This window comes from Salmo salar, chromosome ssa03 (assembly GCF_905237065.1).
Source record: "Salmo salar chromosome ssa03, Ssal_v3.1, whole genome shotgun sequence".
Lineage (NCBI taxonomy): Eukaryota > Metazoa > Chordata > Actinopteri > Salmoniformes > Salmonidae > Salmo > Salmo salar.
Window position 1 is genome coordinate 52,894,633 of NC_059444.1, and position 22,340 is coordinate 52,916,972.

General features: G+C 42.7%; 1 protein-coding gene across 2 annotated transcripts in view; it reads right to left on the bottom strand.

Annotated features, from left to right (window-relative positions):
- LOC106600943 (uncharacterized) overlaps positions 1 to 22,340 on the bottom strand; it is a 36,138-nt gene that overhangs the window by 10,081 nt on the left and 3,717 nt on the right. Inside the window, exons 2-8 of one of the 2 annotated variants that reach the window (XM_014192744.2) lie at positions 12,166 to 12,235; positions 11,663 to 11,734; positions 11,313 to 11,360; positions 10,968 to 11,105; positions 10,675 to 10,804; positions 6,576 to 6,593; positions 6,185 to 6,220 (exon numbers count right to left, since the gene is read on the bottom strand). In XM_014192744.2, coding sequence (XP_014048219.2) covers positions 6,185 to 6,220; positions 6,576 to 6,593; positions 10,675 to 10,804; positions 10,968 to 11,105; positions 11,313 to 11,360; positions 11,663 to 11,734; positions 12,166 to 12,235 — 512 coding nt within the window. The remainder of the gene's footprint in view (positions 1 to 6,184; positions 6,221 to 6,575; positions 6,594 to 10,674; positions 10,805 to 10,967; positions 11,106 to 11,312; positions 11,361 to 11,662; positions 11,735 to 12,165; positions 12,236 to 22,340) is intronic. The other variant, XM_014192745.2, reaches the window with a different exon arrangement.

Below are 22,340 nucleotides of genomic sequence, written 5' to 3' on the forward strand. Positions count from 1 at the left end.
TCCGGGCCTAAACCACACAAAAACAACACTAGACACTATGGAACACAAAGATTTGACCATCTCATCCTGGAATATACAAGGTCTGAGGTCATCTGCCTTTGGCCTAAAGAGCGGAAAGCCAGACTTCATCAAAGAAATTGGAAATACAGACATTGTCATCCTACAAGAAACATGATATAAAGGCGATGGACCCACTGGTTGCCCTCCAGGTTACAGAGAGCTGGTTGTCCAATCCACCAAACTACCAGGTGTGAAACAGGGAAGAGACTCAGGGGGTATGCTAATTTGGTATAGAGCAGACCTAACCCACTCTATTAAATTAGTCAAAGCAGGAACATTTTACATCTGGCTAGAAACTAATAATCCCCACCAATAGAATCCTCATACTTTAACGATGACAGCTTCTCCATCCTAGAGGGGAGATAAACAATTTCCAGGCCCAGGGACATGTACTAGTCTGTGGCGACCTAAATGCCAGAACTGGACAATAACCTAACACCCTCAGCACACAGGGGGACAAACACCTACCTGGAGGGGACAGCATTCTCTCCCCCACATGCCCCCCTAGGCACAACTATGACAACATAAGCAAAAAAAAAATGGGTCACAACTCCTGCAGCTCTGTCACACGCTGGGTATGTACACAGTCAATGGTAGGCTTCGAGGGGACTCCTACGGTAGGTACACCTATAGCTCATCTCTTGGCAGTAGTACTGTAGACTATTTTATCACTGACCTCAACCCAGAGTCACCCTGATCACAGCAAAATCACACTCTACTTGAACAGAGCTTTGCTCAATCATGAGGAATCAAAGCCAAAGGAGCTGAAAAATATTAACAAATGGATGGATGGAAGGAGAGTAGTGTGGAAATCTACCAAAAAACAATTGGGCAACAACAAATTCAATCCCTTCTAGACAATTTCCTGGACAAAATGTTTCACTGTAATAGTGAAGGTGTAAACCTGGCAGTAGAAAACCCAAAGAGCATATTTGACCTCTCAGCTTCCCTATCAAATAAAAAAAAATCTAACAGAAAACCGAAGAAAATGAACAACAATGACAAACGGTTTGATGAAGAATGCAAAATCCTAAGAATGAAACTGAAAAACCTGTCCAACCAAAAACATAGAGACCCGGAAAACCTGAGTCTACACCTTTACGATTGTGAATCACTAAAACAATACAGAAATGCACTACAGAAAAAGAAGATACAGCACGTCAGAAATCAGCTCAATGTAATAGAAGAATCCATAAAGCTGAGTCCTTGCCTAATTATTCTTTACCCAGTGTCTTACAAACCTTGGGAATTAGTCAAGGCTTATTGATTGTTAATTATTATCATGGGGATAAAATAATTCTCATGACAGTAGCCTTCCACAAGCTTCCCACAATAAGTTGGGTTAATTTTGGCCCATTCCTTCTGACAGAGCTGGTGTAACTGAGTCAGGTTTGTAGGCCTCCTTGCTCGCACACGCTTTTTCAGTTCTGCCCACAAATGTTCAATGGGATTGAGGTCAAGGCTTTGTGATGGCCACTCCAATACCTTGACTTAGTTGTCAACTTTGGAAGTATGCTTGGGGTCATTTTCCATTTGGAAGACCCATTTGCGACCAAGCTTTAACTTCCTGATGTCTTGAGATGTTGCTTCAATATATCCACATAATTGTCCTTCCTCATGATGCCATCTATTTTGTGAAGTGCACCAGTCCCTCCTGCAGCAAAGCACCCCCACAACATGATGCTGCCACCCCCGTGCTTCACGGTTGGGATGGTGTTCTTCGGCTTGCAAGCGTCCCCCTTTTTCTTCCAAACATAACGATGGTCATTATGGCAAAACAGTTCTATTTTTGTCATCTGACCAGAGGACCTTTCTCCAAAAAGTACAATCTTTGTCCCCATGTGCAGTTTCAAACCGTAGTCTGGCTTCTTTATGGCGGTTTTGGAGCAGTGGCTCCTTCCTTGCTGAGCGGCCTTTCAGGTTATGTCGATATAGGACTCGTTTTACTGTGGATATAGATACTTTGGTACCTGTTTCCTCCAGCATCTTCACAAGGTCCTTTGCTGTTGTTCTGGGATTCATTTGCACTTTTCACACCAAAGTATACGTTCATCTCTAGGAGACAGAACGCGTCTCCTTCCTGAGCGGTATGACAGCTGCGTGGTCGCATTGTCACGTCCTGACCAGTAATAAGATTATTTGCTATTGTAGTTTGGTCAGGACATGGCAGAGGGTATTTTGTTTATGTATTTCGGGGTGATGGTTTATGTAGTAGGGTGTTTGATTTATTATTTCCGGGTTTTTTGGTCACTGCTCTATGTTAGTCTATTTCTATGTTCTTTCTAGTTAGTCTGTTTCTATGTTTAGTTAATTGGGGTGTGGACTCTCAATTGGAGGCAGGGGTTGTCTAGTTGCCTTTGACTGAGAGTCCTATATATTAGGGTGTGTTTGTGATTTGTGGGAGGTTGTTTCTTGTTTTGCCTGTGTGAGCCTGACAAGACTGTTTTGTTGTTCGTGTGTTCTTCGTTTTGTTGTTTTTGGTGTTCTCTTTATTTAAAATAAATGATAAGATGAGCATCCACATTCCTGCTGCGTTTTGGTCCTCCATTCCCGACGACAACCGTGACACCCATGGTGTTTATACTTGTGTACTATTGTTTGTACAGATGAATATGGCACCTTCAAGCGTTTGGAAATTGCTCCCAAGGATGAACCAGACTTGTGGAGGTCTACAATTCTTTTCTCTGAGGTCTTGGCTGATTTCTTTTGATTTTCCCATGATGTCAAGCAAAGAGGCACTGCGTTGAAGGTAGGCCTTTAAATACATCCACAGGTACACCTCCAATTGACTCAAATGATGTCAATTAGCCTATCAGAAGCTTCTAAAGCCATGACATAATTTTCTGGAATTTTCCAAGCTGTTTAAAGTCACAGTCAACTTAGTGCATGTAAACTTCTGACCCACTGGAATTGTGATACAGTGAATTATAAGTGAAATAATCTGTCTGTAAACAATACAAACCATACAAGAAATGTATGGAGTGGTTGAAAAACAAGTTTTAATGACTCCAACCTAAGTGTATGCAAACTTACGACTTCAACTGTACACGATCAAATACAAATCTTAGAATCAACTATTAAAGACTAACAGAACCCATTGGATTCTCCAATTACCTTGAATGAACTACAGGACAAAATAAAAACCCTCCAACCCAAAAAGGCCTGTGTTGTTGATGGTATCCTCAATGAAATGATAAAATATACAGACCACAAATTCCAATTGGCTATACTAAAACTATTTAACATCATCCTTAGCTCTGGCATCTTCCCCAATATTTGGAACCAAGGACTGATCACCCCAATCCACAAAATTGGAGACAAATTTGACCCCAATAATTACAGTGGGATAGGCAAAAAACACACACATTTCTTCCCACAGGGCCGTGGGGTGAGACAGGGATGCAGCTTAAACCCCACCCTCTTCAACATATATATAAACGAATTGGTGAGGGCACAGAACAGTCTGCAGCACCCTACTAGAATCTGAAGTCAAATGTCTACTGTTTGCTGATGATCTGGTCCTTCTGTCCCCAACCAAGGAGCGCCTACAGCAGCACCTAGATCTTCTGTACAGATTCTGCCAGACCTGGGCCCTGACAGTAAATCTCAGTAAGACCAAAATAATGGGGTTCCAAAAAAGGTCCAGTCGCCAGGACCACAAATACAAATTCCATCTAGACACCATTGCCCTAGAACACACAAACTATACATACCTTGGCCTAAACATCAGCGCCACAGGTAACTTCCACAACGCTGTGAACGATCTGAGAGACAAGGCAATAAGGGCATTCTATGGCATCAAAAGGAACATAAAGTTTGACATACCAATTAGGATCTGGCTAAAAATGCTTGAATCAGTTATAGAACCCATTGCCCTTCATGGTTGTGAGGCCTGGGGTCCGCTCACCAACCAAGAATTCACAAAATGGGACAAACACCAAATTGAGACTCTGCATGCAGAATTCTGCAAAAATATCCTCCCCGTATAACATAAAACACTAAATAATGCACGCAGAGCAGAATTAGGCCGATACCCTCTAATGATCAAAATCCAGAAAAGAGCCGTTAAATTCTACAACCACCTAAAGGGAAGTGATTCACAAACCTTCCATAACAAAGCCATTACCAACAGAGAGATGAACCTGGAGAAGAGTCCCCTAAGCAAGCTGGTCCTGGGGCTCTGTTCACAAACACAAACACACCCAACAGAGCCCCAGGACTAAACACAATTAGAACCATCCAAATCATGAGAAAACAAAAAGATAATTACTTGACACATTGGAAAGAATTAACAAAAAAACAGAGCAAACTAGAATGCTATTTGGCCCTAAACAGAAAGTACACAGTGGCAGAATACCTGACCACTGTGACTGACCCAAACTTAAGGAAAGCTTTGACTATGTACAGACTCAGTGAGCATAGCCTTGTTATTGAGAAAGGCCACCGTAGGCAGACCTGGCTCTCAAGAGAAGACAGGCTATGTGCACACTGCCCACAAAATGGAGGTGGTAACTGAGTTGCACTTCCTAACCTCCTACCAAATGTATAACCATAATAGAGACACACATTTCCTTCAGATTACAAAGACCCACAAAGTATTCAAAAACAAACCCGATGTTGATAAACTTCCATACCTACTGGGTGAAATACCACAGTGTGCCATCACAGCAGCAAGATTTGTGACATGTTGCCACAAGAAAAGGGCAACCGGTGAAGAACAAACACCATTGTAAATACAGCCCATATTTATGCTTATTTATTTTCCCTTTTGTACTTTAGCCATTTGTACATCGTTACAACACTGTATATATACATAATATGACATTTGCAATGTCTTTATTCTTCTGGAACCTCTATGAGTGTAATGTTTACTGTTCATTTTTATTGTTTATTTCACTTTTGTATATTATCTACTTCACTTGCTTTGGCAATGTTAACATATGTTTCCCATGCCAATAAAGACCCTTGCATTGAAAGAGAGAGAGAGAGAGAGAGATGTGACAGTCTGAGGATGTCATGATGGTTAACAACATACAGTCCTTTGATAATGTTTGGACCCTGAGAGCGATAGAAAGCAGTTGCTTTGCGAGGTATCTCTACCTGAAAATACATGATCTAAGTGATTGATAGTTGGTATTCTGCAATCATAAACGTCTGCCTTATTTACTTTAAAGAATTATTAAAATTGTGATATTTATCAGACAGCATAGGCAGCAGCTCTATAGAGATGAGATGATGACTTGGATTGAGATAATAAAGACATCAAATATTTTATTAAAGTAATGTGAATAAATTATGGTTAATAAGTGATAAGCAATAATGGGTCGTCACTACCATCATGGGACTTTTATGAATTATTTTATTTTGTGTTGTTACAGCATTAAACCCACATAACGCATGTGCATCTAATGTCTAAAAATAAAATCGAAACCCCAAAAACGTGATTCTTTTTTAATAATTGAACTGAAACTGACCTCAAAAAGCCATAATCATGGGGCCTCCCCAGTGACGCAGCGGTCTAAGACACTGCTTCGCAGTGCTAGCGGCATCAATGCAGACCCTGGTTCGATCCCAGGCTGTGTAGCAGCCGGAGGCGACCGGGAGACCCATGAGGAGGTGCACAATTGGCCCAGTGTCGTTCGGGTTAGGGGAGGGTTTGGCTGGCGGGATGTCCTTGTCCCATCGCGTTCTAGCAACTCCTTGTGGTGGGCCGGGCGCATGCACGCTGACACGGTCGCCAGTTGTACGGTGTGTTTCCTCCGACACGTTGGTGCGGCTGGCTTCCGGGTTAAGCGACCAGTGTGTCAAGAAGCAGTGTGGCTTGGTAGGTTCGTGTTTCGGAGGACGCATGGCTCTCGACCTTTGCCTCTCCCGAGTCCGTACGGGAGTTACAGCAATGTGACAAGACTGTATTGGATATCACGAAATTGGGGGTAAAAAGTACCAAAAAACTAAAAATAATTCAAACGCTAATCGCTTGGCACTGATGGTTGAGAAGCAACTGCTTGTTAGTGTAAGGGTTACATCTAGGGTTAGTTGAAATGTTATTGATCGTCTGTAGAGCATCTATAGATGGACAATCCAAATAAAGTGTTACCACACACACACACACACACACACTTACCAAGTGTAGTTGCTTTTTGGCATCTCACTGCATAAACTAGAGAGGAAAAGAGAGAGGTGAAGAACAATGGGTTAAAACTACTAGTTATTGTAAATAAGCATATTTCCCTCACGTATGTACAGAAGGCACACACACGTTCATATGTACGCATGCACACAAGCACACGCACATACACTTAACCGGTGTAGTTGCTTTTGGCCATATATCTGCATCACATAGAGAAGGTAAAAACCATCCCTCTTTTTAGTAAGCATATTTCCAACACACACACACACACACACACACATACACATACACATACACATACACACACACACACACACACACATATACACACACACACACACACACACACACACACACACACACACACACACACACAAATGCTTACCAAAAACATCAGCACATTCTGTAAACAAAACACAGGGCATATAGTAAGAAGGGAGATGGGTTGACAATATACAACATACAGTGCATTCGGAAAGTATTCAGACCCCTTGACTTTTTCCACATTGTGTTAGGTTACAGCATTATTCTAAAACGTATTAAATGGTTTTTTCCCATCATCAATCTACACACAATACCCCATAATGACAAAGCAAAAACAGGTTTTTAGAAATGATTGTTAATTTATATATATACTGCTCAAAAAAATAAAGGGAACACATAAACAACACAATGTAACTCCAAGTCAATCACACTTCTGTGAAATCAAACTGTCCACTTAGGAAGCAACACTGATTGACAATAAACTTCACATGCTGTTGTGCAAATGGAATAGACAACAGGTGGAAATTATAGGCAATTAGCAAGACACCCCCAATAAAGGAGTGGTTCTGCAGGTGGGGACCACAGACCACTTCTCAGATCCTATGCTTCCTGGCTGATGTTTTGGTCACTTTTGAATGCTGGTGGAGCTTTCACTCTAGTGGTAGCATGAGACGGAGTCTACAACCCACACAAGTGGCTCAGGTAGTGCAGCTCATTCAGGATGGCACATCAATGCGAGCTGTGGCAAGAAGGTTTGCTGTGTCTGTCAGCGTAGTGTCCAGAGCATAGAGGCGCTACCAGGAGACAGGCCAGTACATCAGGAGACGTGGAGGAGGCCGTAGGAGGGCAACAACCCAGCAGCAGGACCGCTACCTCCGCCTTTGTGCAAGGAGGAGCAGGAGGAGCACTGCCAGAGCCCTGCAAAATGACCTCCAGCAGGCCACAAATGTGCATGTGTCTGCTCAAACGGTCAGAAACAGACTCCATGAGGGTGGTATGAGGGCCCGACGTCCACAGGTGGGGGTTGTGCTTACAGCCCAACACCGTGCAGGACGTTTGGCATTTGCCAGAGAACACCAAGATTGGCAAATTCGCCACTGGCGCCCTGTGCTCTTCACAGATGAAAGCAGGTTCACACTGAGCACGTGACAGACGTGACAGAGTCTGGAGAAGCCGTGGAGAACTTTCTGCTGCCTGCAACATCCTCCAGCATGACCGGTTTGGCGGTGGGTCAGTCATGGTGTGGGGTGACATTTCTTTGGGGGGCCGCACAGCGCTCCATGTGCTCGCCAGAGGTAGCCTGACTGCCATTAGGTACCGAGATGAGATCCTCAGACCCCTTGTGAGACCATATGGTGGTGCGGTTGGCCCTGGGTTCCTCCTAATGCAAGACAATGCTAGACCTCATGTGGCTGGAGTGTGTCAGCAGTTCCTGCAAGAGGAAGGCATTGATGCTATGGACTGGCCCGCCCGTTCCCCAGACCTGAATCCAATTGAGCACATCTGGGACATCATGGCTCGTTCCATCCACCAACGCCACGTTGCACCACAGACTGTCCAGGAGTTGGTGGATGCTTTAGTCCAGGTCTGGGAGGAGATCCATTTACATTTACATTTAAGTCATTTAGCAGACGCTCTTATCCAGAGCGACTTACAAATTGGTGCATTCACCTTATGATATCCAGTGGAACAACCACTTTACAATAGTGCATCTAAAACTTTTAAGGGGGGGGTTAGAAGGATTACTTTATCCTATCCTAGGTATTCCTTAAAGAGGTGGGGTTTCAGGTGTCTCCGGAAGGTGGTGATTGACTCCGCTGTCCTGGCGTCGTGAGGGAGCTTGTTCCACCATTGGGGTGCCAGAGCAGCGAACAGTTTTGACTGGGCTGAGCGGGAACTGTGCTTCCTCAGAGGTAGGGGGGCCAGCAGGCCAGAGGTGGATGAACGCAGTGCCCTTGTTTGGGTGTAGGGCCTGATCAGAGCCTGAAGGTATGGAGGTGCCGTTCCCTTCACAGCTCCGTAGGCAATCACCATGGTCTTGTAGCGGATGCGAGCTTCAACTGGAAGCCAGTGGAGAGAGCGGAGGAGCGGGGTGACGTGAGAAAACTTGGGAAGGTTGAACACCAGACGGGCTGCGGCGTTCTGGATGAGTTGTAGGGGTTTAATGGCACAGGCAGGGAGCCCAGCCAAAAGCGAGTTGCAGTAATCCAGACGGGAGATGACAAGTGCCTGGATTAGGACCTGCGCCGCTTCCTGTGTGAGGCAGGGTCGTACTCTGCGAATGTTGTAGAGCATGAACCTACAGGATCGGGTCACCGCCTTGATGTTAGTGGAGAACGACAGGGTGTTGTCCAGGATCACGCCAAGGTTCTTCAGATCTTCAGATTCTTTAGATCCCTCAGGAGACCATCCGCCACCTCATCAGGAGCATGCCCAGGCGTTCTAGGGAGGTCATACAGGCACGTGGAGGCCACACACACTACTGAGCCTCATTTTGACTTGTTTTAAGGACATTACATCAAAGTTGGATCAGCCTGTAGTGTAGTTTTCCACTTTAATTTTGAGTGTGACTCCAAATCCAGAGCTCCATGGCTTGATAAATTGGATTTCCATTGATTATTTTTGTGTGATTTTGTTGTCAGCACATTCAACTATGTAAAGAAAAAAGTATTTAATAAGATGATTTCTTTCATTCAGATCTAGGATGTGTTGTTTAAGTGTTCCCTTTATTTTTTTGAGCAGTGTATATATATATATATATTTAAAAAACATAAATATCACATTTACATAAGTATTCAGACCCTTTACTCAAATGCATTTTGGGCAGCGATGACAACCTCGAGTCTTCTTGGGTATGACGATACAAGCTTGGCACACCTGTATTTGGGGAGTTTCTCCCATTCTTCTCTGTCTTCTTCAAGCTCTGTCAGGTTGTATGGGAGCGTTGCTGCACAGCTAACATCAAGTCTTTCCTGAGATGTTCAATCGGGTCCAAGTCCGGGTTCTGGCTGGGCCACTCAAGGACATTCAGAGACTTGTCCTGAAGCTACTCCTGCATTGTCTTGGCTGTGTGCTAAGGGTCGTTGTCCTGTTGGAAGGTGAACCTTCGCCCCAGTCTGAGGTCCTGAGCGCTCTGGAGCAGGTTTTCATCAAGGATCTCTCTGTACTTTGCGCTGTTCATCTTTGCCTCAATCCTGACTAGTGTCCCAGTCCCTGCCGCTGAAAAACATCCCCACAGCATGATGCTGCCACCACCATGCTTCACCATAGGGATGATGCCAGGTTTCCTCCAGATGTGACGCTTGGCATTCAGGCCAAAGAATTCAATCTTGGTTTCTCATGGTCTGACAGTCTTTAGGTGCCTTTTGGCAAACTCCAAGTGGGCTGTCATGTGCCTTTTACTGAGGAGTGGCTTCCATCTGGCCACTCTACCATAAAGGCCTGATTGGTGGAGTGCTGCAGAGATGGTTGTCCTTCTGGAAGGTTCTCCCATCTCCATAGATGGAGCTCTGACAGAATGACCATAGGGTTCTTGGTCACCTTGCTGACCAAGGCCCTTCTCCCCCGATTGCTCAGTTTGGCCAGGCGGTCAGCTCTAGGAAATCTTGGTGGTTCCAAACTTCTTCCTTTTAAGAATGATGGAGGCCACTGTGTTCTTGGGGACCTTCAATGCTGCAGAAATGTTTTGGTACCCTTCCCCAGGTCTGTGTCTCGACACAATCCTGTCTCCGAGCTCTACGGACAATTCCTTCGACCTCATGGCTTGGTTTTTACTCTGACATACACTGTCAACTGTGGGACCTTATATAGACAGGTGTGTGCCTTTCCAAATCATGTCCAATCAATTGAATTTACCACAGGTGGACTCCAATCAAGTTGCATAAACATCTCAAGGATGATCAATGTAAACAGGATGCACCGGAGCTCAATTACGAGTCTCATAGCAAAGGGTCTGAATACTTATGTAAATAAGGTATTTCTGTTTGAAATGTTTTTACATTTGCAAAATAAAATCAAAACCTGTTTTCGCTTAGTCATTATGGGGTATTGTGTGTAGATTTCTGAGGATTTAATCCATTTTAGAATAAGGCTCTAACGTAACAAAATATGGAAAAATTCAAGGGGTCTGAATACTTTCCGAAGGCGCTATCAATGTACTTCATGTAATATTATTATTTTATGCACTAGAGGTCATGGAACCAAAGGTATTTTAAACATACCATCCTCTTGTTCTTGTGAGGAATTAGATTTGTGATTGAATGCATCTTTAACCAGACACTTAAAGTCTTTCAAACTGACCAACTCCACCTCAGCTAGACTGTATGTGACACTGGAGACACACTCAGGTTCCTGTTACAGAGGGGGAGGAAGAAGAAGAGGCTCAGTACTGGAGGAACACACACACACAGTACAACCAATGCATGTGCGCACGCCCATACACACACACACACACACACACACACACACACACACACACACACACACACACACAGAGAGAGTGACATAGGCCTACCTTCTCATGCAGACAGTCCAGTAAGTAACATACAGCAGAATTTGTTTTGTCTTCAGTGTAATCTTTGCATTCAAAGTCCTTTTTACAGTTATTCCAATAGAACCTGCTAAGGGCTTTTGCAGCTCTTTCAACCGTTTCCTGTAATAAACATGTGTAAATGACAGAAATTAAGTTTCTAATCCTTTACGGCCAAATCATAGCTTGAGATAAGCTTGCATAACATTGACCTTTTCATAAAATGTTGCATGTATGTCAATGGATTCAAGTTCAATTTACACTTGCAGATTTCAAGTTAGGAGTCAGGCTTTACAGATAGAATGTACAGAAATGGAATGGAACCCATACCTCACTTATGTTCACTCTGAACAAATAGTCCTTTGGCAGACTTTCTACCTTGAAGGTAAAAAGGCAACCAGTTACTTAAAGGTTCAACATCATATTATGGGGCGGCAATGTAGCCTAGTGGTTAGAGCGTTGGACTAGTAACCGCAAGATCGAATCCCCGAGCTGACAAGGTACAAATCTATCATTCTGCCCCTGAACAATGCAGTTAACCCACTGTTTCTAGGCCGTCATTGAAAATAAGAATTTGTTCTTAACTGACTTGCCTAGTTAAATAAAGGTAAAATAAAATGTATGAAAATGCACCAAAAAGTTTGAGGAATTGTGATGAGTAACTAGTGACTATCATTTACCATTTCTGTCAAATAGTCGTTATACACGCAGCCAGTCCCGTCACACAGACGGGCTCTCCACAGGCACACCTGCTGAGGAGAGGAGAGAGAGTAGAGGAGAGGAAAGGAGAGAATCAGTCGAGTACACTATTTATCTGTTAATAACCTGAAGAGTGCAATGTGCATGGTTAAATAATCATGAAATAATAGTGAATACCTAATTGAATTATATGCAATTTCACTACAACCACGTCACATAGAATGTAAAACTTTGTTTCATTCATATATAGCTAAACAACGTGCACGTAAGTAGTAGGAGCTGGGTTTGTTTCAGGGTTGGGCTCAAACCTTTTCCAGTCAATTCAGGGTATCAAAGATTCATGGCCCACTGTTTTATATGATAACGTGAGCGAAACCCAGATGGATACTGTGGTATCTCCAGCTACAAGTGTGACTGTCAGTGCTGTGACAGCTTGAATAGTGTTGGTGAGAAATGATGAGGCAATATAGAGTCTGGAACTCACAAAGAGACAAGCTCTGATGATCCATGCCGAGTCACTTGTCATGTTGCCTTGGTAACCATTAGGATTCCCCCTGGGCAGAAAGAGATGGGGGGGACAGAGAGAGTAAATAAATAATAAATATTCTTCCTTCAACAATTCTCCCTGCAAAACTGGTTTATCCTGACAGAAACATTAATGACATTTCTTTTTTGCCTGACTGCCATTTGAGGAACAGAATGTTTTTCAAGCGTCACTTCCATTCTTTGTGTGTGTCATCAGTGTGTGTCACGTCCTGACCAGCAGAGGGTGTAGTTGTGTAGTATTTTGGTCAGGACGTGGCAGAAGATGTCTGTGTATGTTTGTTCTGGGTGTGTTTCTATGTTGGTCTGTGTGGCTCCCGATCAGGGACAGCTGGTTATCGTTGTTCCTGATTGGGAGTCATATATTTAGGAGTATGTTTGTCACTTGGGTTTGTGGGTGGTTGTGTTAACACTGCTATGATTTTGTAAGTAGCCTGTCTGGAGTCATTCGTGGTTATTGTTTTCTGTGTATACTTTGCTCTAAAAGATTAAAAAGATGAGTATCCACATTCCGCCTGCGATTTGGTCAATTCAACACGGCAGTAATTATGACAGTGTGATTGTCTATACTGTTAAGTACATTTCATATGTTGTATTGGTCATTATCAAATACTGTAGATATTTCAGGAGGTAGGATAGGTCTACTAGTGGCATAACAGTAGGAATGGATTTATCTAACTTTTAATGTGTAAGCAGCAGTTAATATCCTACCAACTGAACATAATATATACTCAAGCATGACCAGTGGTGGAACAAGTACCCAATTGTCATACTTGAGTAAAATTATAGATCATATGGTGGAAATTACATTATGTTATTCACATTACTTTATATTATAATGTATTCTTATATTAGTACTTTCACACTCTGTCTGTTCTTCCGAGAGGAGCCTCTGATGCTTAACGCTGACAATTGATTTCCGATGTCTTGGTGAGACTGCATTCCATGATTAGTGTCTGTGTGAAGTGCTGGCCTGTTTGCCATTGCCAGGTAAACCCTCCCTGCAGTTTATTTCTCCCACATAGCAGATGAATACTGGACTTCATCATTTGAGGGAAGGACCTAGTGTCCTATGTTACATTAGTATTTCTGTATAAACAATAACCTAGAGACAGAAACCTGGTGCAATGTAAATCTTACTGTCTGTTGCTTGATATCACAATGTGCCTTTGTATAATTCTACACATCTGTTATTTGTCATGAACATTCAGGAGGATGCACTTTGCTATAAAGAGCTGTAACCCAAATTTGCTCATTGGGCTCTCAACGATTACCGATGGGTGGTCGTTGACAAGCTCCATTATTGCAATTCTTAGTCGATAAAGTTTGATTGTTTTGAAGAAATCTCAGTCTCTCTCCTTTGAATCCGAAATATTCCACGACAATAAATTCATAGAACATTACTCAAGTGAAAGTCAGCCAGTAAAATACTTCTAGAGTAAAAGTCTAAAAGTATTTGGTTTTAAATATACTTAAGTATCAAAAGTAAAAGTATAAATAGTTTTAAAATTCCTTATATTAAGCAAAGAAGATGGCACCATTGTTCTTGTTTTAAAATGTACGGATAGCCAGGGACACACTCCAACACTCAGACATTATTTACAAAATATACATTTGTCTTTAGTGAGTCCACCAGGCCAGAGGCAGTAGGGATGACCACGTGTTCTCTTGATAAGTGTGTGAATTAGACCATTTTCATGTCCTGCAAAGCATTCAAAATGTAATGAGTACTTTGAAAGTACAATATTTTCTTTAGGAATGTGGTAAAAGTTATCAAAAATATAAATAGTAAAGTAAAGTACAAATACTCCAAAAAAATTACATAAATAGTACTTTCAAGTATTTTTACTTAAAGTACTTTATACCACTGTGCACGACAAAGTTGTCTTGAAGTCCAAACTCAGGATCATATACTGTACATCACTGTGACAAGGCACTATTCCTTGTCAGATCAATTGACTTATGTTATGACCTGTTTTACTCAAGAGAGGGGAAAGTAATGTATCTGTATTTAAATAAAGAGATCCATTGGTTGCTAAATATAATATTTTACACTTAGTCTTAGTCATCACTCAGGGGAACAGCTTTGGTGACCGTTGCAACACGCATGCTCTGCCCAAGTCTGTAGCCTGTACACAACAGCCATTGTGATACTTTGCCACAAGCGTTTGTTGACTGAGGGTGGGCTGGACTAAATCCAGGATTAAATCCCATTATGCTTTTCAGCTAAGCACCTTTTAAAGGCAACGTTCTCTAGCTCATGGGAAAGACAAAGGGTCAAGGCGTCAGAGAGAAGAAAGGCCCTGAAAAAGGTCACCAAGTTTCAAAGGCCATTAAAATGGGCCTGTGTCCCATGTTGAATTGACATGGAAAACTAATTGGACTTGCAAAAAGTAATCAACGTAAGGGCATTTCGTCTTTTTTTCACCCAAATTTTACCCTAAATCCAATGACATGGTGACATTTGTTTTGTTGATTTCACATTAAATTCACATTAGTTGACAACTCAACCAAATGTGAATCCAAACTAGACGTTGAACTGACGTCTGTTTCCAGTGGTTACCTTGATTATGCCAAACAGCTGCTGATACACTTTGATGAGAGTCTATGGTGATACATTTACAGAGTTCAATGTACATGGTCTCACTCACTTGGCAGATGTTGCATTTCACAACTGCTCACTCAATGGGCTTAATGGCTTTCAGTTTGAAAACCAGCTGCAGTGGCTTAAACGTGCCAGCAAAAGCCCACGATGTGACTGTCTTAATAAAGCCAAGTGAAACATACCGCCAAGAACATCCAAGTTCAGCACGTTAGATAGTTGCTTCCTCTTCCAGGACAAATATGCACATGTCTAAGAAATAAGGGACGATGGAAACCTTGTCTGTGATGTCATTCACCATACCTAAACTGACAACTTCTTCATTTTTTTCACGTGCCTCCAAAGACTTCCACATCGCAAGTAGCTCAAATGTCCACAAAATGCAAAATGCAAAATATTTATCCTGAGGACCTCATCAGCAAGGCTGTGTCTGCCTTAACATAGGCTACAAAGTGATCCCTCTGTTGTACAGTTTTGCCAAGTAAGATTAGATCTATTGGAATAGTTTGGTTTGCAATTATGGCTTATATTACAGTGAGGGAAAAAGTATTTGATCCCCTGCTGATTTTGTATGTTTGCCCACTGACAAAGAAATTATCAGTCTATAATTTTAATGGAAGGTTTATTTGAACAGTGAGAGACAGAATAACAACAAACAAAATCCAGAAAAACGCATGTCAAAAATGTTATATATTGATTTGCATTTTAATGAGGGAAATAAGTATTTGACCCCCTCTCAATCAGAAAGATTTCAGGCTCCCAGGTGTCTTTTATACACGTAACGAGCTGAGATTAGGAGCACACTCTTAAAGGGAATGCTCCAAATCTCAGCTTGTTACCTGTATAAAAGACACCTGTCCACAGAAGCAATCAATCAATCAGATTCCAAACTCTCCACCATGGCCAAGACCAAAGAGCTCTCCAAGGATGTCAGGGACAAGATTGTAGACCTACACAAGGCTGGAATGGGCTACAAGACCATCGCCAAGCAGCTTGGTGAGAAGGTGACAACAGTTGGTGCGATTATTCGCAAATGGAAGAAACACAAAAGAACTGTCAATCTTCCTCGGCCTGGGGCTCCATGCAAGATCTCACCTCGTGGAGTTGCAATGATCATGAGAACGGTGAGAATCAGCCCAGAACTACACGGGAGGATCTTGTCAATGATCTCAAGGCAGCTGGGACCATAGTCACCAAGAAAACAATTGGTAACACACTACGCCGTGAAGGACTGAAATCCTGAAGCGCCTGCAAGGTCCCCTTGCTCAAGAATACATATACATGCCCGTCTGAAGTTTGCCAATGAACATCTGAATGATTCAGAGGACAACTGGGTGAAAGTGTTGTGGTCAGATGATACCAAAATGGAGCTCTTTGGCATCAACTCAACTCGCCGTGTTTGGAGGAGGAGGAATGCTGCCTATGACCCCAAGAACACCATCCCCACCTTCAAACATGGAGGTGGAAACATGCTTTGGGGGTGTTTTTCTGCTAAAGGGACAGCAATACTTCACCGCATCAAAGGGACGATGGACGGGGCCATGTACCGTCAAATCTTGGGTGAGAACCTCCTTCCCTCAGCCAGGGCATTGAAAATGGGTCGTGGATGGGTATTCCAGCATGACAATGACCCAAAACACACGGCCAAGGCAACAAAGGAGTGGCTCAAGAAGAAACACATTAAGGTCCTGGAGTGGCCTAGCCAGTCTCCAGACCTTAATCCCATAGAATATCTGTGAAGGGAGCCGAAGGTTCGAGTTGCCAAACATCAGCCTCGAAACCTTAATGACTTGGAGAAGATCTGCAAAGAGGAGAGGGACAAAATCCCTCCTGAGATGTGTGCAAACCTGGTGGCCAACTACAAGAAACGTCTAACCTCTGTGATTGCCAACAAGGGTTTTGCCACCAAGTACTAAGTCATGTTTTGCAAAGGGGTCAAATCATTTTATAACATTTTTGACGTGTTTTTCTGGATTTTTTTGTTGTTATTCTGTCTCTCACTGTTCAAATAAACCTACCATTAAAATTATAGACTGATAATTTCTTTGTCAGTGGGCAAACGTACAAAATCAGCAGGGGATCAAATACTTTTTTCCCTCACTGTATATAATAATGTATATTTCCCCAGGTTTTAATCTCAGAGGATGTGGGCCAGAGCAGTGTGGATGGAAAATGAGAAGGAAGTACGTGTTAATCCAGAGTACTGGATCAAAGACCAAACAGTGTGGTGGCTCCCAAATAAATATGACAACGCAATAAAGGATTGGTTCACACCCTCTCTGAAATGGAAGTAATTTCAGCTTCCAAGAATAAAACTGACATCCGGTACATAGCATATACATTACACTTAGTAAAAACAACTGCTGGTTGTTAAAAATGACTGTTAAATTATTCAAACCCTCACCCCACCATTCAGAATCAAAATAGCAATGTGAAGATGTTGAAATCACAGAAGCCAGTGAAATAGAGATTTTCCAAGGGAAACCGAAAGAATTTAGAACTGGTACGTTTAAACACACATTGACAGTTTGCGTACATTCAATTTACTTGGCATGGTTTTTATTTCTGTATACTGTCGTGTGTTTAGAACTGCATGAGGAATGTAATCTGCCACCTCTAGCCACTACAGCCCCCAAGTTATGAAGGTATGTTAGCCTGCAATGCTGATTATTAAATCGAGCCCTTGTCCATAAACCATAGCCACTGAACAACCTCCTTGCCTTTTGATAGACTGGGAGGACCTTGTACCGTATTACTTTAGCTGATCTGTTCAAATCTACAAGTGCGTGGGTAGCGGGAAGGTAACCTCAACCCAGACAGAATCCCTCCATGTTTCACCATTGTTGGACTAGTGAAACAAACATGAAACGGAGCTGAAATCCTTCTGGATTTCCCAGCTAGGGACTAGGGAGGTTAACTTTGGCATGTTGTCGAATTTTGTTTTAAAGTTTGGTAATGTGTTTAGGTTGTTTTCATATGACATATGTGAGTAGAAAAGGGCTGGATGTTATTTTACACTTGCATGTTTATTTTCAGGCAAATGCCTACCCAAGCCCCACAACAAAATATGCCCCGAAGCACCAGGAAACCTGTGCCTGTCACATCGTGTGTGTGTAGGTGGCAGGGAAGTCAGGCGCAGGAGAAACAAACTTGGTGTAACTGGAGTAGTTTAATTATTATAAAACAAACTCCAAAACCAAAGTACATAATAAAATAAACATGGGTACAATAACCCGTCGCGCACCAAGCCAACAACACGAGCACATAACAAACAATATCTGACAAGGACATGAGGGGAAACAGAGGGTTAAATACACAACATGTAATGAATGGGATTGGAACCAGGTGTGTAGGAAGACAAGACAAAACCAATGGAAAATGAAAAATGGATCAATGATGGCTAGAAGACTGGTGACGTCGACCGCCGAGCACCACCCGAACAAGGAGGGGCATCGACTTCGGCTGCTACCAAGATACAAAAGGCTAAAACGCAGTAATGACGATGAGGACGACCCAACTCCTTATTCTTGATCTGTCAGGGGTGCGTAACTGGTGGCATGGAAGTGAAACGCAGGAAAGCAGAACTTGGTAAATAGCCAGAGCCGTTTAATCTACATAACTGCTGGCATACAAAAATAACAAAACACATGGGCACAACACCGGTATCGCACCAGTCACATAAAGCACACGTACTTACAATAAACAATTCCCGACAAGGACATGGGGAAACAGAGGGAACATATACAACATGTAATTAGGGAATTGAAACCAGGTGAGTGTGACAACCAGACAAAACAAATGGAACATGAAAAATGGATCGGCAATGGCTAGAAGACCGATGACGTCGACCGCCGAACACCGCCCGAACAAGGAGAGGAACCGACTTCGGCAGAGGTCATGACATGATCATTGTATTTGAGAAAGGATTTCTAATTGTAAAAACAATTGGCATGATGTTGTCCAATCTTTTATTCCAAAGAATCATCTTGGTCTCTCACATGGCTTAACCCTGGAGCATGAGGCCTCAAGGTCTCCTTTTGCCTTCTTAATTGAGGGATTTCCCCACACTAAGTTGCTGCAAATAGATGCAGTATGAAGTATGAAACTCTCCATTTCGAATTTTGGTTTAAAGTTCGGTAAACATTTGATTGTATAGAAAAAAGGTGGACGTTATTTTACACTTGCATGTGTTCTGTTTTTAGGCCTACCCAAGTCACCACTAAAATCTGCTCCAAGGCGCCAGGAAACATGTGCCAGAGCCACTAAGAAGGAAAAGGTTAAAATGCTGGGTAAGCAACCCCTCATTTTCATTCTTGAACGATGTATTTGGGAAAGGTATTCTAATTGTACCAATAATTGCCATTATGTGGTCGAATATTTTACTGCAGAAAATCTTGAGCCTTCATGCTCCAGGGATAGATCATGTGGGAGACAGATGTCTCCTCCTGCCTCTTCAGATCAGAGATCACCCTCACCAAAGTGCTGCAAAGGCTCAGACCTTTTGACTTATGCCAGAAGCAAGTATGACACATTATTTTTAAACTATTTGAATGATATAGAAATGAGGTTGTTATATTTGGAAGTGAACAAATGTAAAACTATATTCAGTACTTTGAACTCCTTTGTGAGATCTGTGACCATTTTAAAGGACAGTCGCTCGAGTCCGGTTGAGGAATACGACTTCAACCTGAACAAGACGGAGGAAGATCTACTAAAGACTGGGTATTTTATTAGGATCCCAATTAGCTGTTATGAAAGCAGCAGCTAGTCTTCCTGGGGTCCACACAAAACATGAAACAGAACATTAATAGACAAGAATAGCGTTGTGACGTGATCTGTTTGTTTTTTAAACCAGGTTTGCTGTTCATTTGAGCAATTTGAGATTGAAGGGAGTTCCATATATAATACTGTACACTTTAATTTGTTCTGAATTTGGGGATTGTGATGGGGTAAGTGTGTGTCAAAGCTGTGTGTAAGTTGACTACGCAAACAATTTTGAATTTTCAACACATTAATTATAGAAATAAGTGATGCAGTCAGTCTCTCCTCAAATCTTAGCCAAGAGAGACTGGCATGCATAGTATTTACATTAGTCCACTGATTACAATTAAGAGTAAGACGTGCCGCTCTGTTCCGGGCCAGCTGTAGCTTAACTACAGTAGGTCTTTCCTTGCGGCACTCGACCACATGAATGGACGATAATCAAGATAAGACTAAACTAGAGCCTGTAGGCTTTTTGAATAAATCACAGACAGTCTGTCACATCTGCTCCTGCTACGCTCTCTGGTGTTCAGCCGGTGTCTTCTTGACCTGCAGTTTCTCTCTCTCTCTCTCTCTCTCTCTCTCTCTCTCTCTCTCTCTCTCTCTCTCTCTCTCTCTCTCTCTCTCTCTCTCTCTCTCTCTCTCTCTCTCTCTCTCTCTCTCGTTGGAGACAGGTGTGCTGGAGTCAGAGCAGATCCCTACCAGCTGCAACTCGTTCCATAATCAAGACATCTACAAATACTCAGTCCTTCCACTCTGCCAGATTGTAATCTCTGCTCAGTCAGTTCATGATTCTAGCCATCTATGATTATTCAAGATCCTGTTACTGTGCTGTGCCTGTTTCCCTGCCTGACACCGTTTATCCTCTCATTGCAGTTACTGCTCTGTCTCTGGCTCCTGTTCCACATCTCACCACCCAACTACCTTGCTCTGGATTTCACTCACCACCACTACTTTGGAATCCCTTTAGGATGTGTTTACCCTGTTCTACTCTGCTAACTCCAACCTCAGTCTCCACATCTGTTTTTTCTGCAACTCATCTGAGCTTCCCAGGACCTGCACTCCATATCTCTCTGTGTAACAAATATTTTGGTTCATTCCTGTTTCCTCATCTGAGTCTGCTCTTGGGTTCCCCTGTGTCGCATCGTCTAACAGTGTCACCAGCAAAGCACACCCACGCCATAACACCTCCTCCATGCTTTACATTGGGAAAAACAAATGTGGAGATCATCCGTTTACCTACACAGCGTCTCACAAAAATCTCCAATTTGGATTCCAGACCAAAGGACAAATTTCAACCGGTCTAATGTACATTGCTCGTGTTTCTTGGCCCAAGCAAGTCTCTTCCTCTTGGTGTCCTTTAGTAGTGGTTTCTTTGCAGCAATTCACAATTTTCTGGATTGACTGACCTTCATGTCTTAAAGTAATGATGGACTGTCGTTTCTCTTTGCTTATTTGAGCTGTTCTTGCCAGAATATGGACTTGGTATTTTACCATATAGGGCAATCTTGTCACAACTGACTGGCTGAAACAAATTTAAGAAGAAAATACATTTCACAATTTAACTTTTAGCAAGGCACATTGGTTAATTGAAATGCATTCCAGGTGACTACCTCATGTAGCTGGTTGAGAGAATGCCAAGAGTGTGCAAAGCTGTCATCAAGGCACAGGGTGGCTACTTTGACGAATCTCAAATATATTTAGATTTTTTTTAAACACTTTTGGATACTACATGATTCCATATGTGTTATTTCATAGTTTTGATATCTTCACTATTATTCTACAATTTAAAAATTTGTAAAAATAAAGAAAAACCCTAGAATGAGCTGGTGTTCTAAAACTTTTGACCGGTAGTGTACCTCTGCTGCAGAGGATAAGTTCATTAGAGTTACCAGCCTTAGAAATTACAGCCCAAATAAATGCTTCACAGAGTTCAAGTAACAGACACATCTCAACAACTGTTCAGAGGAGACAGCGTGAATCAGGCCTTCATGGTCGAATTGCTGTAAAGAAACAACTACTAAAGGACACCCAGAAGAAGATACTTGCTTGGGCCAAGAAACACGAGCAATCGTCAGACTGGTGAAAATGTGAGATTTTTTGTTCCAACCGCAGTGTGTTTGTGAGAAGCAGAGTAGATGAACGGGATGATCTCTGCATGTGTGGTTCCCACTGTGAAAAATGGAGGAGGAGGTGTGATGGTGTGGGAGTGCTTTGCTGGTGACACTGTCTGTGATTTATTTAGAGTTCAAGGCATACTTAACCAGCATGGCTACCACAGCATTCTGCAGCGATACTCCATCCCATCTGGTTTGCGCTTAATGACCCAACACAACTCCAGGCTATGTAAGGGCTATTTGACCAAAAATAGCCCTTTGACCAAAAATTCAGAAGGATCGTGAGGCCCCACTTTCACGGTCTGTATTCAAGATCAAGCAAGCTTTTACCCTTCTGCTCCACAGGAAATTTCTGTCCTCCCTAAGCTCGCCTTAGGACACCTGCGTTACCATTTGACAAGTGTACCGCCCCAGGCAAAATCCCCACCTGCCACTGTCCCCGGAGCGGGTTGCACCCGGCGCGAAAAACAATAAGAGTAGTGGTATTTCACCGGCGGCCGGGGCCTCCCACTTATTCTACACCTCTCATGTCTCTTCACAGTGCCAGACTAGAGTCAAGCTCAACAGGGTCTTCTTTCCCCACTGATTCCATCAAGCCCATTCCCTTGGCTGTGGTTTTGCTAGATAGTAGGTAGG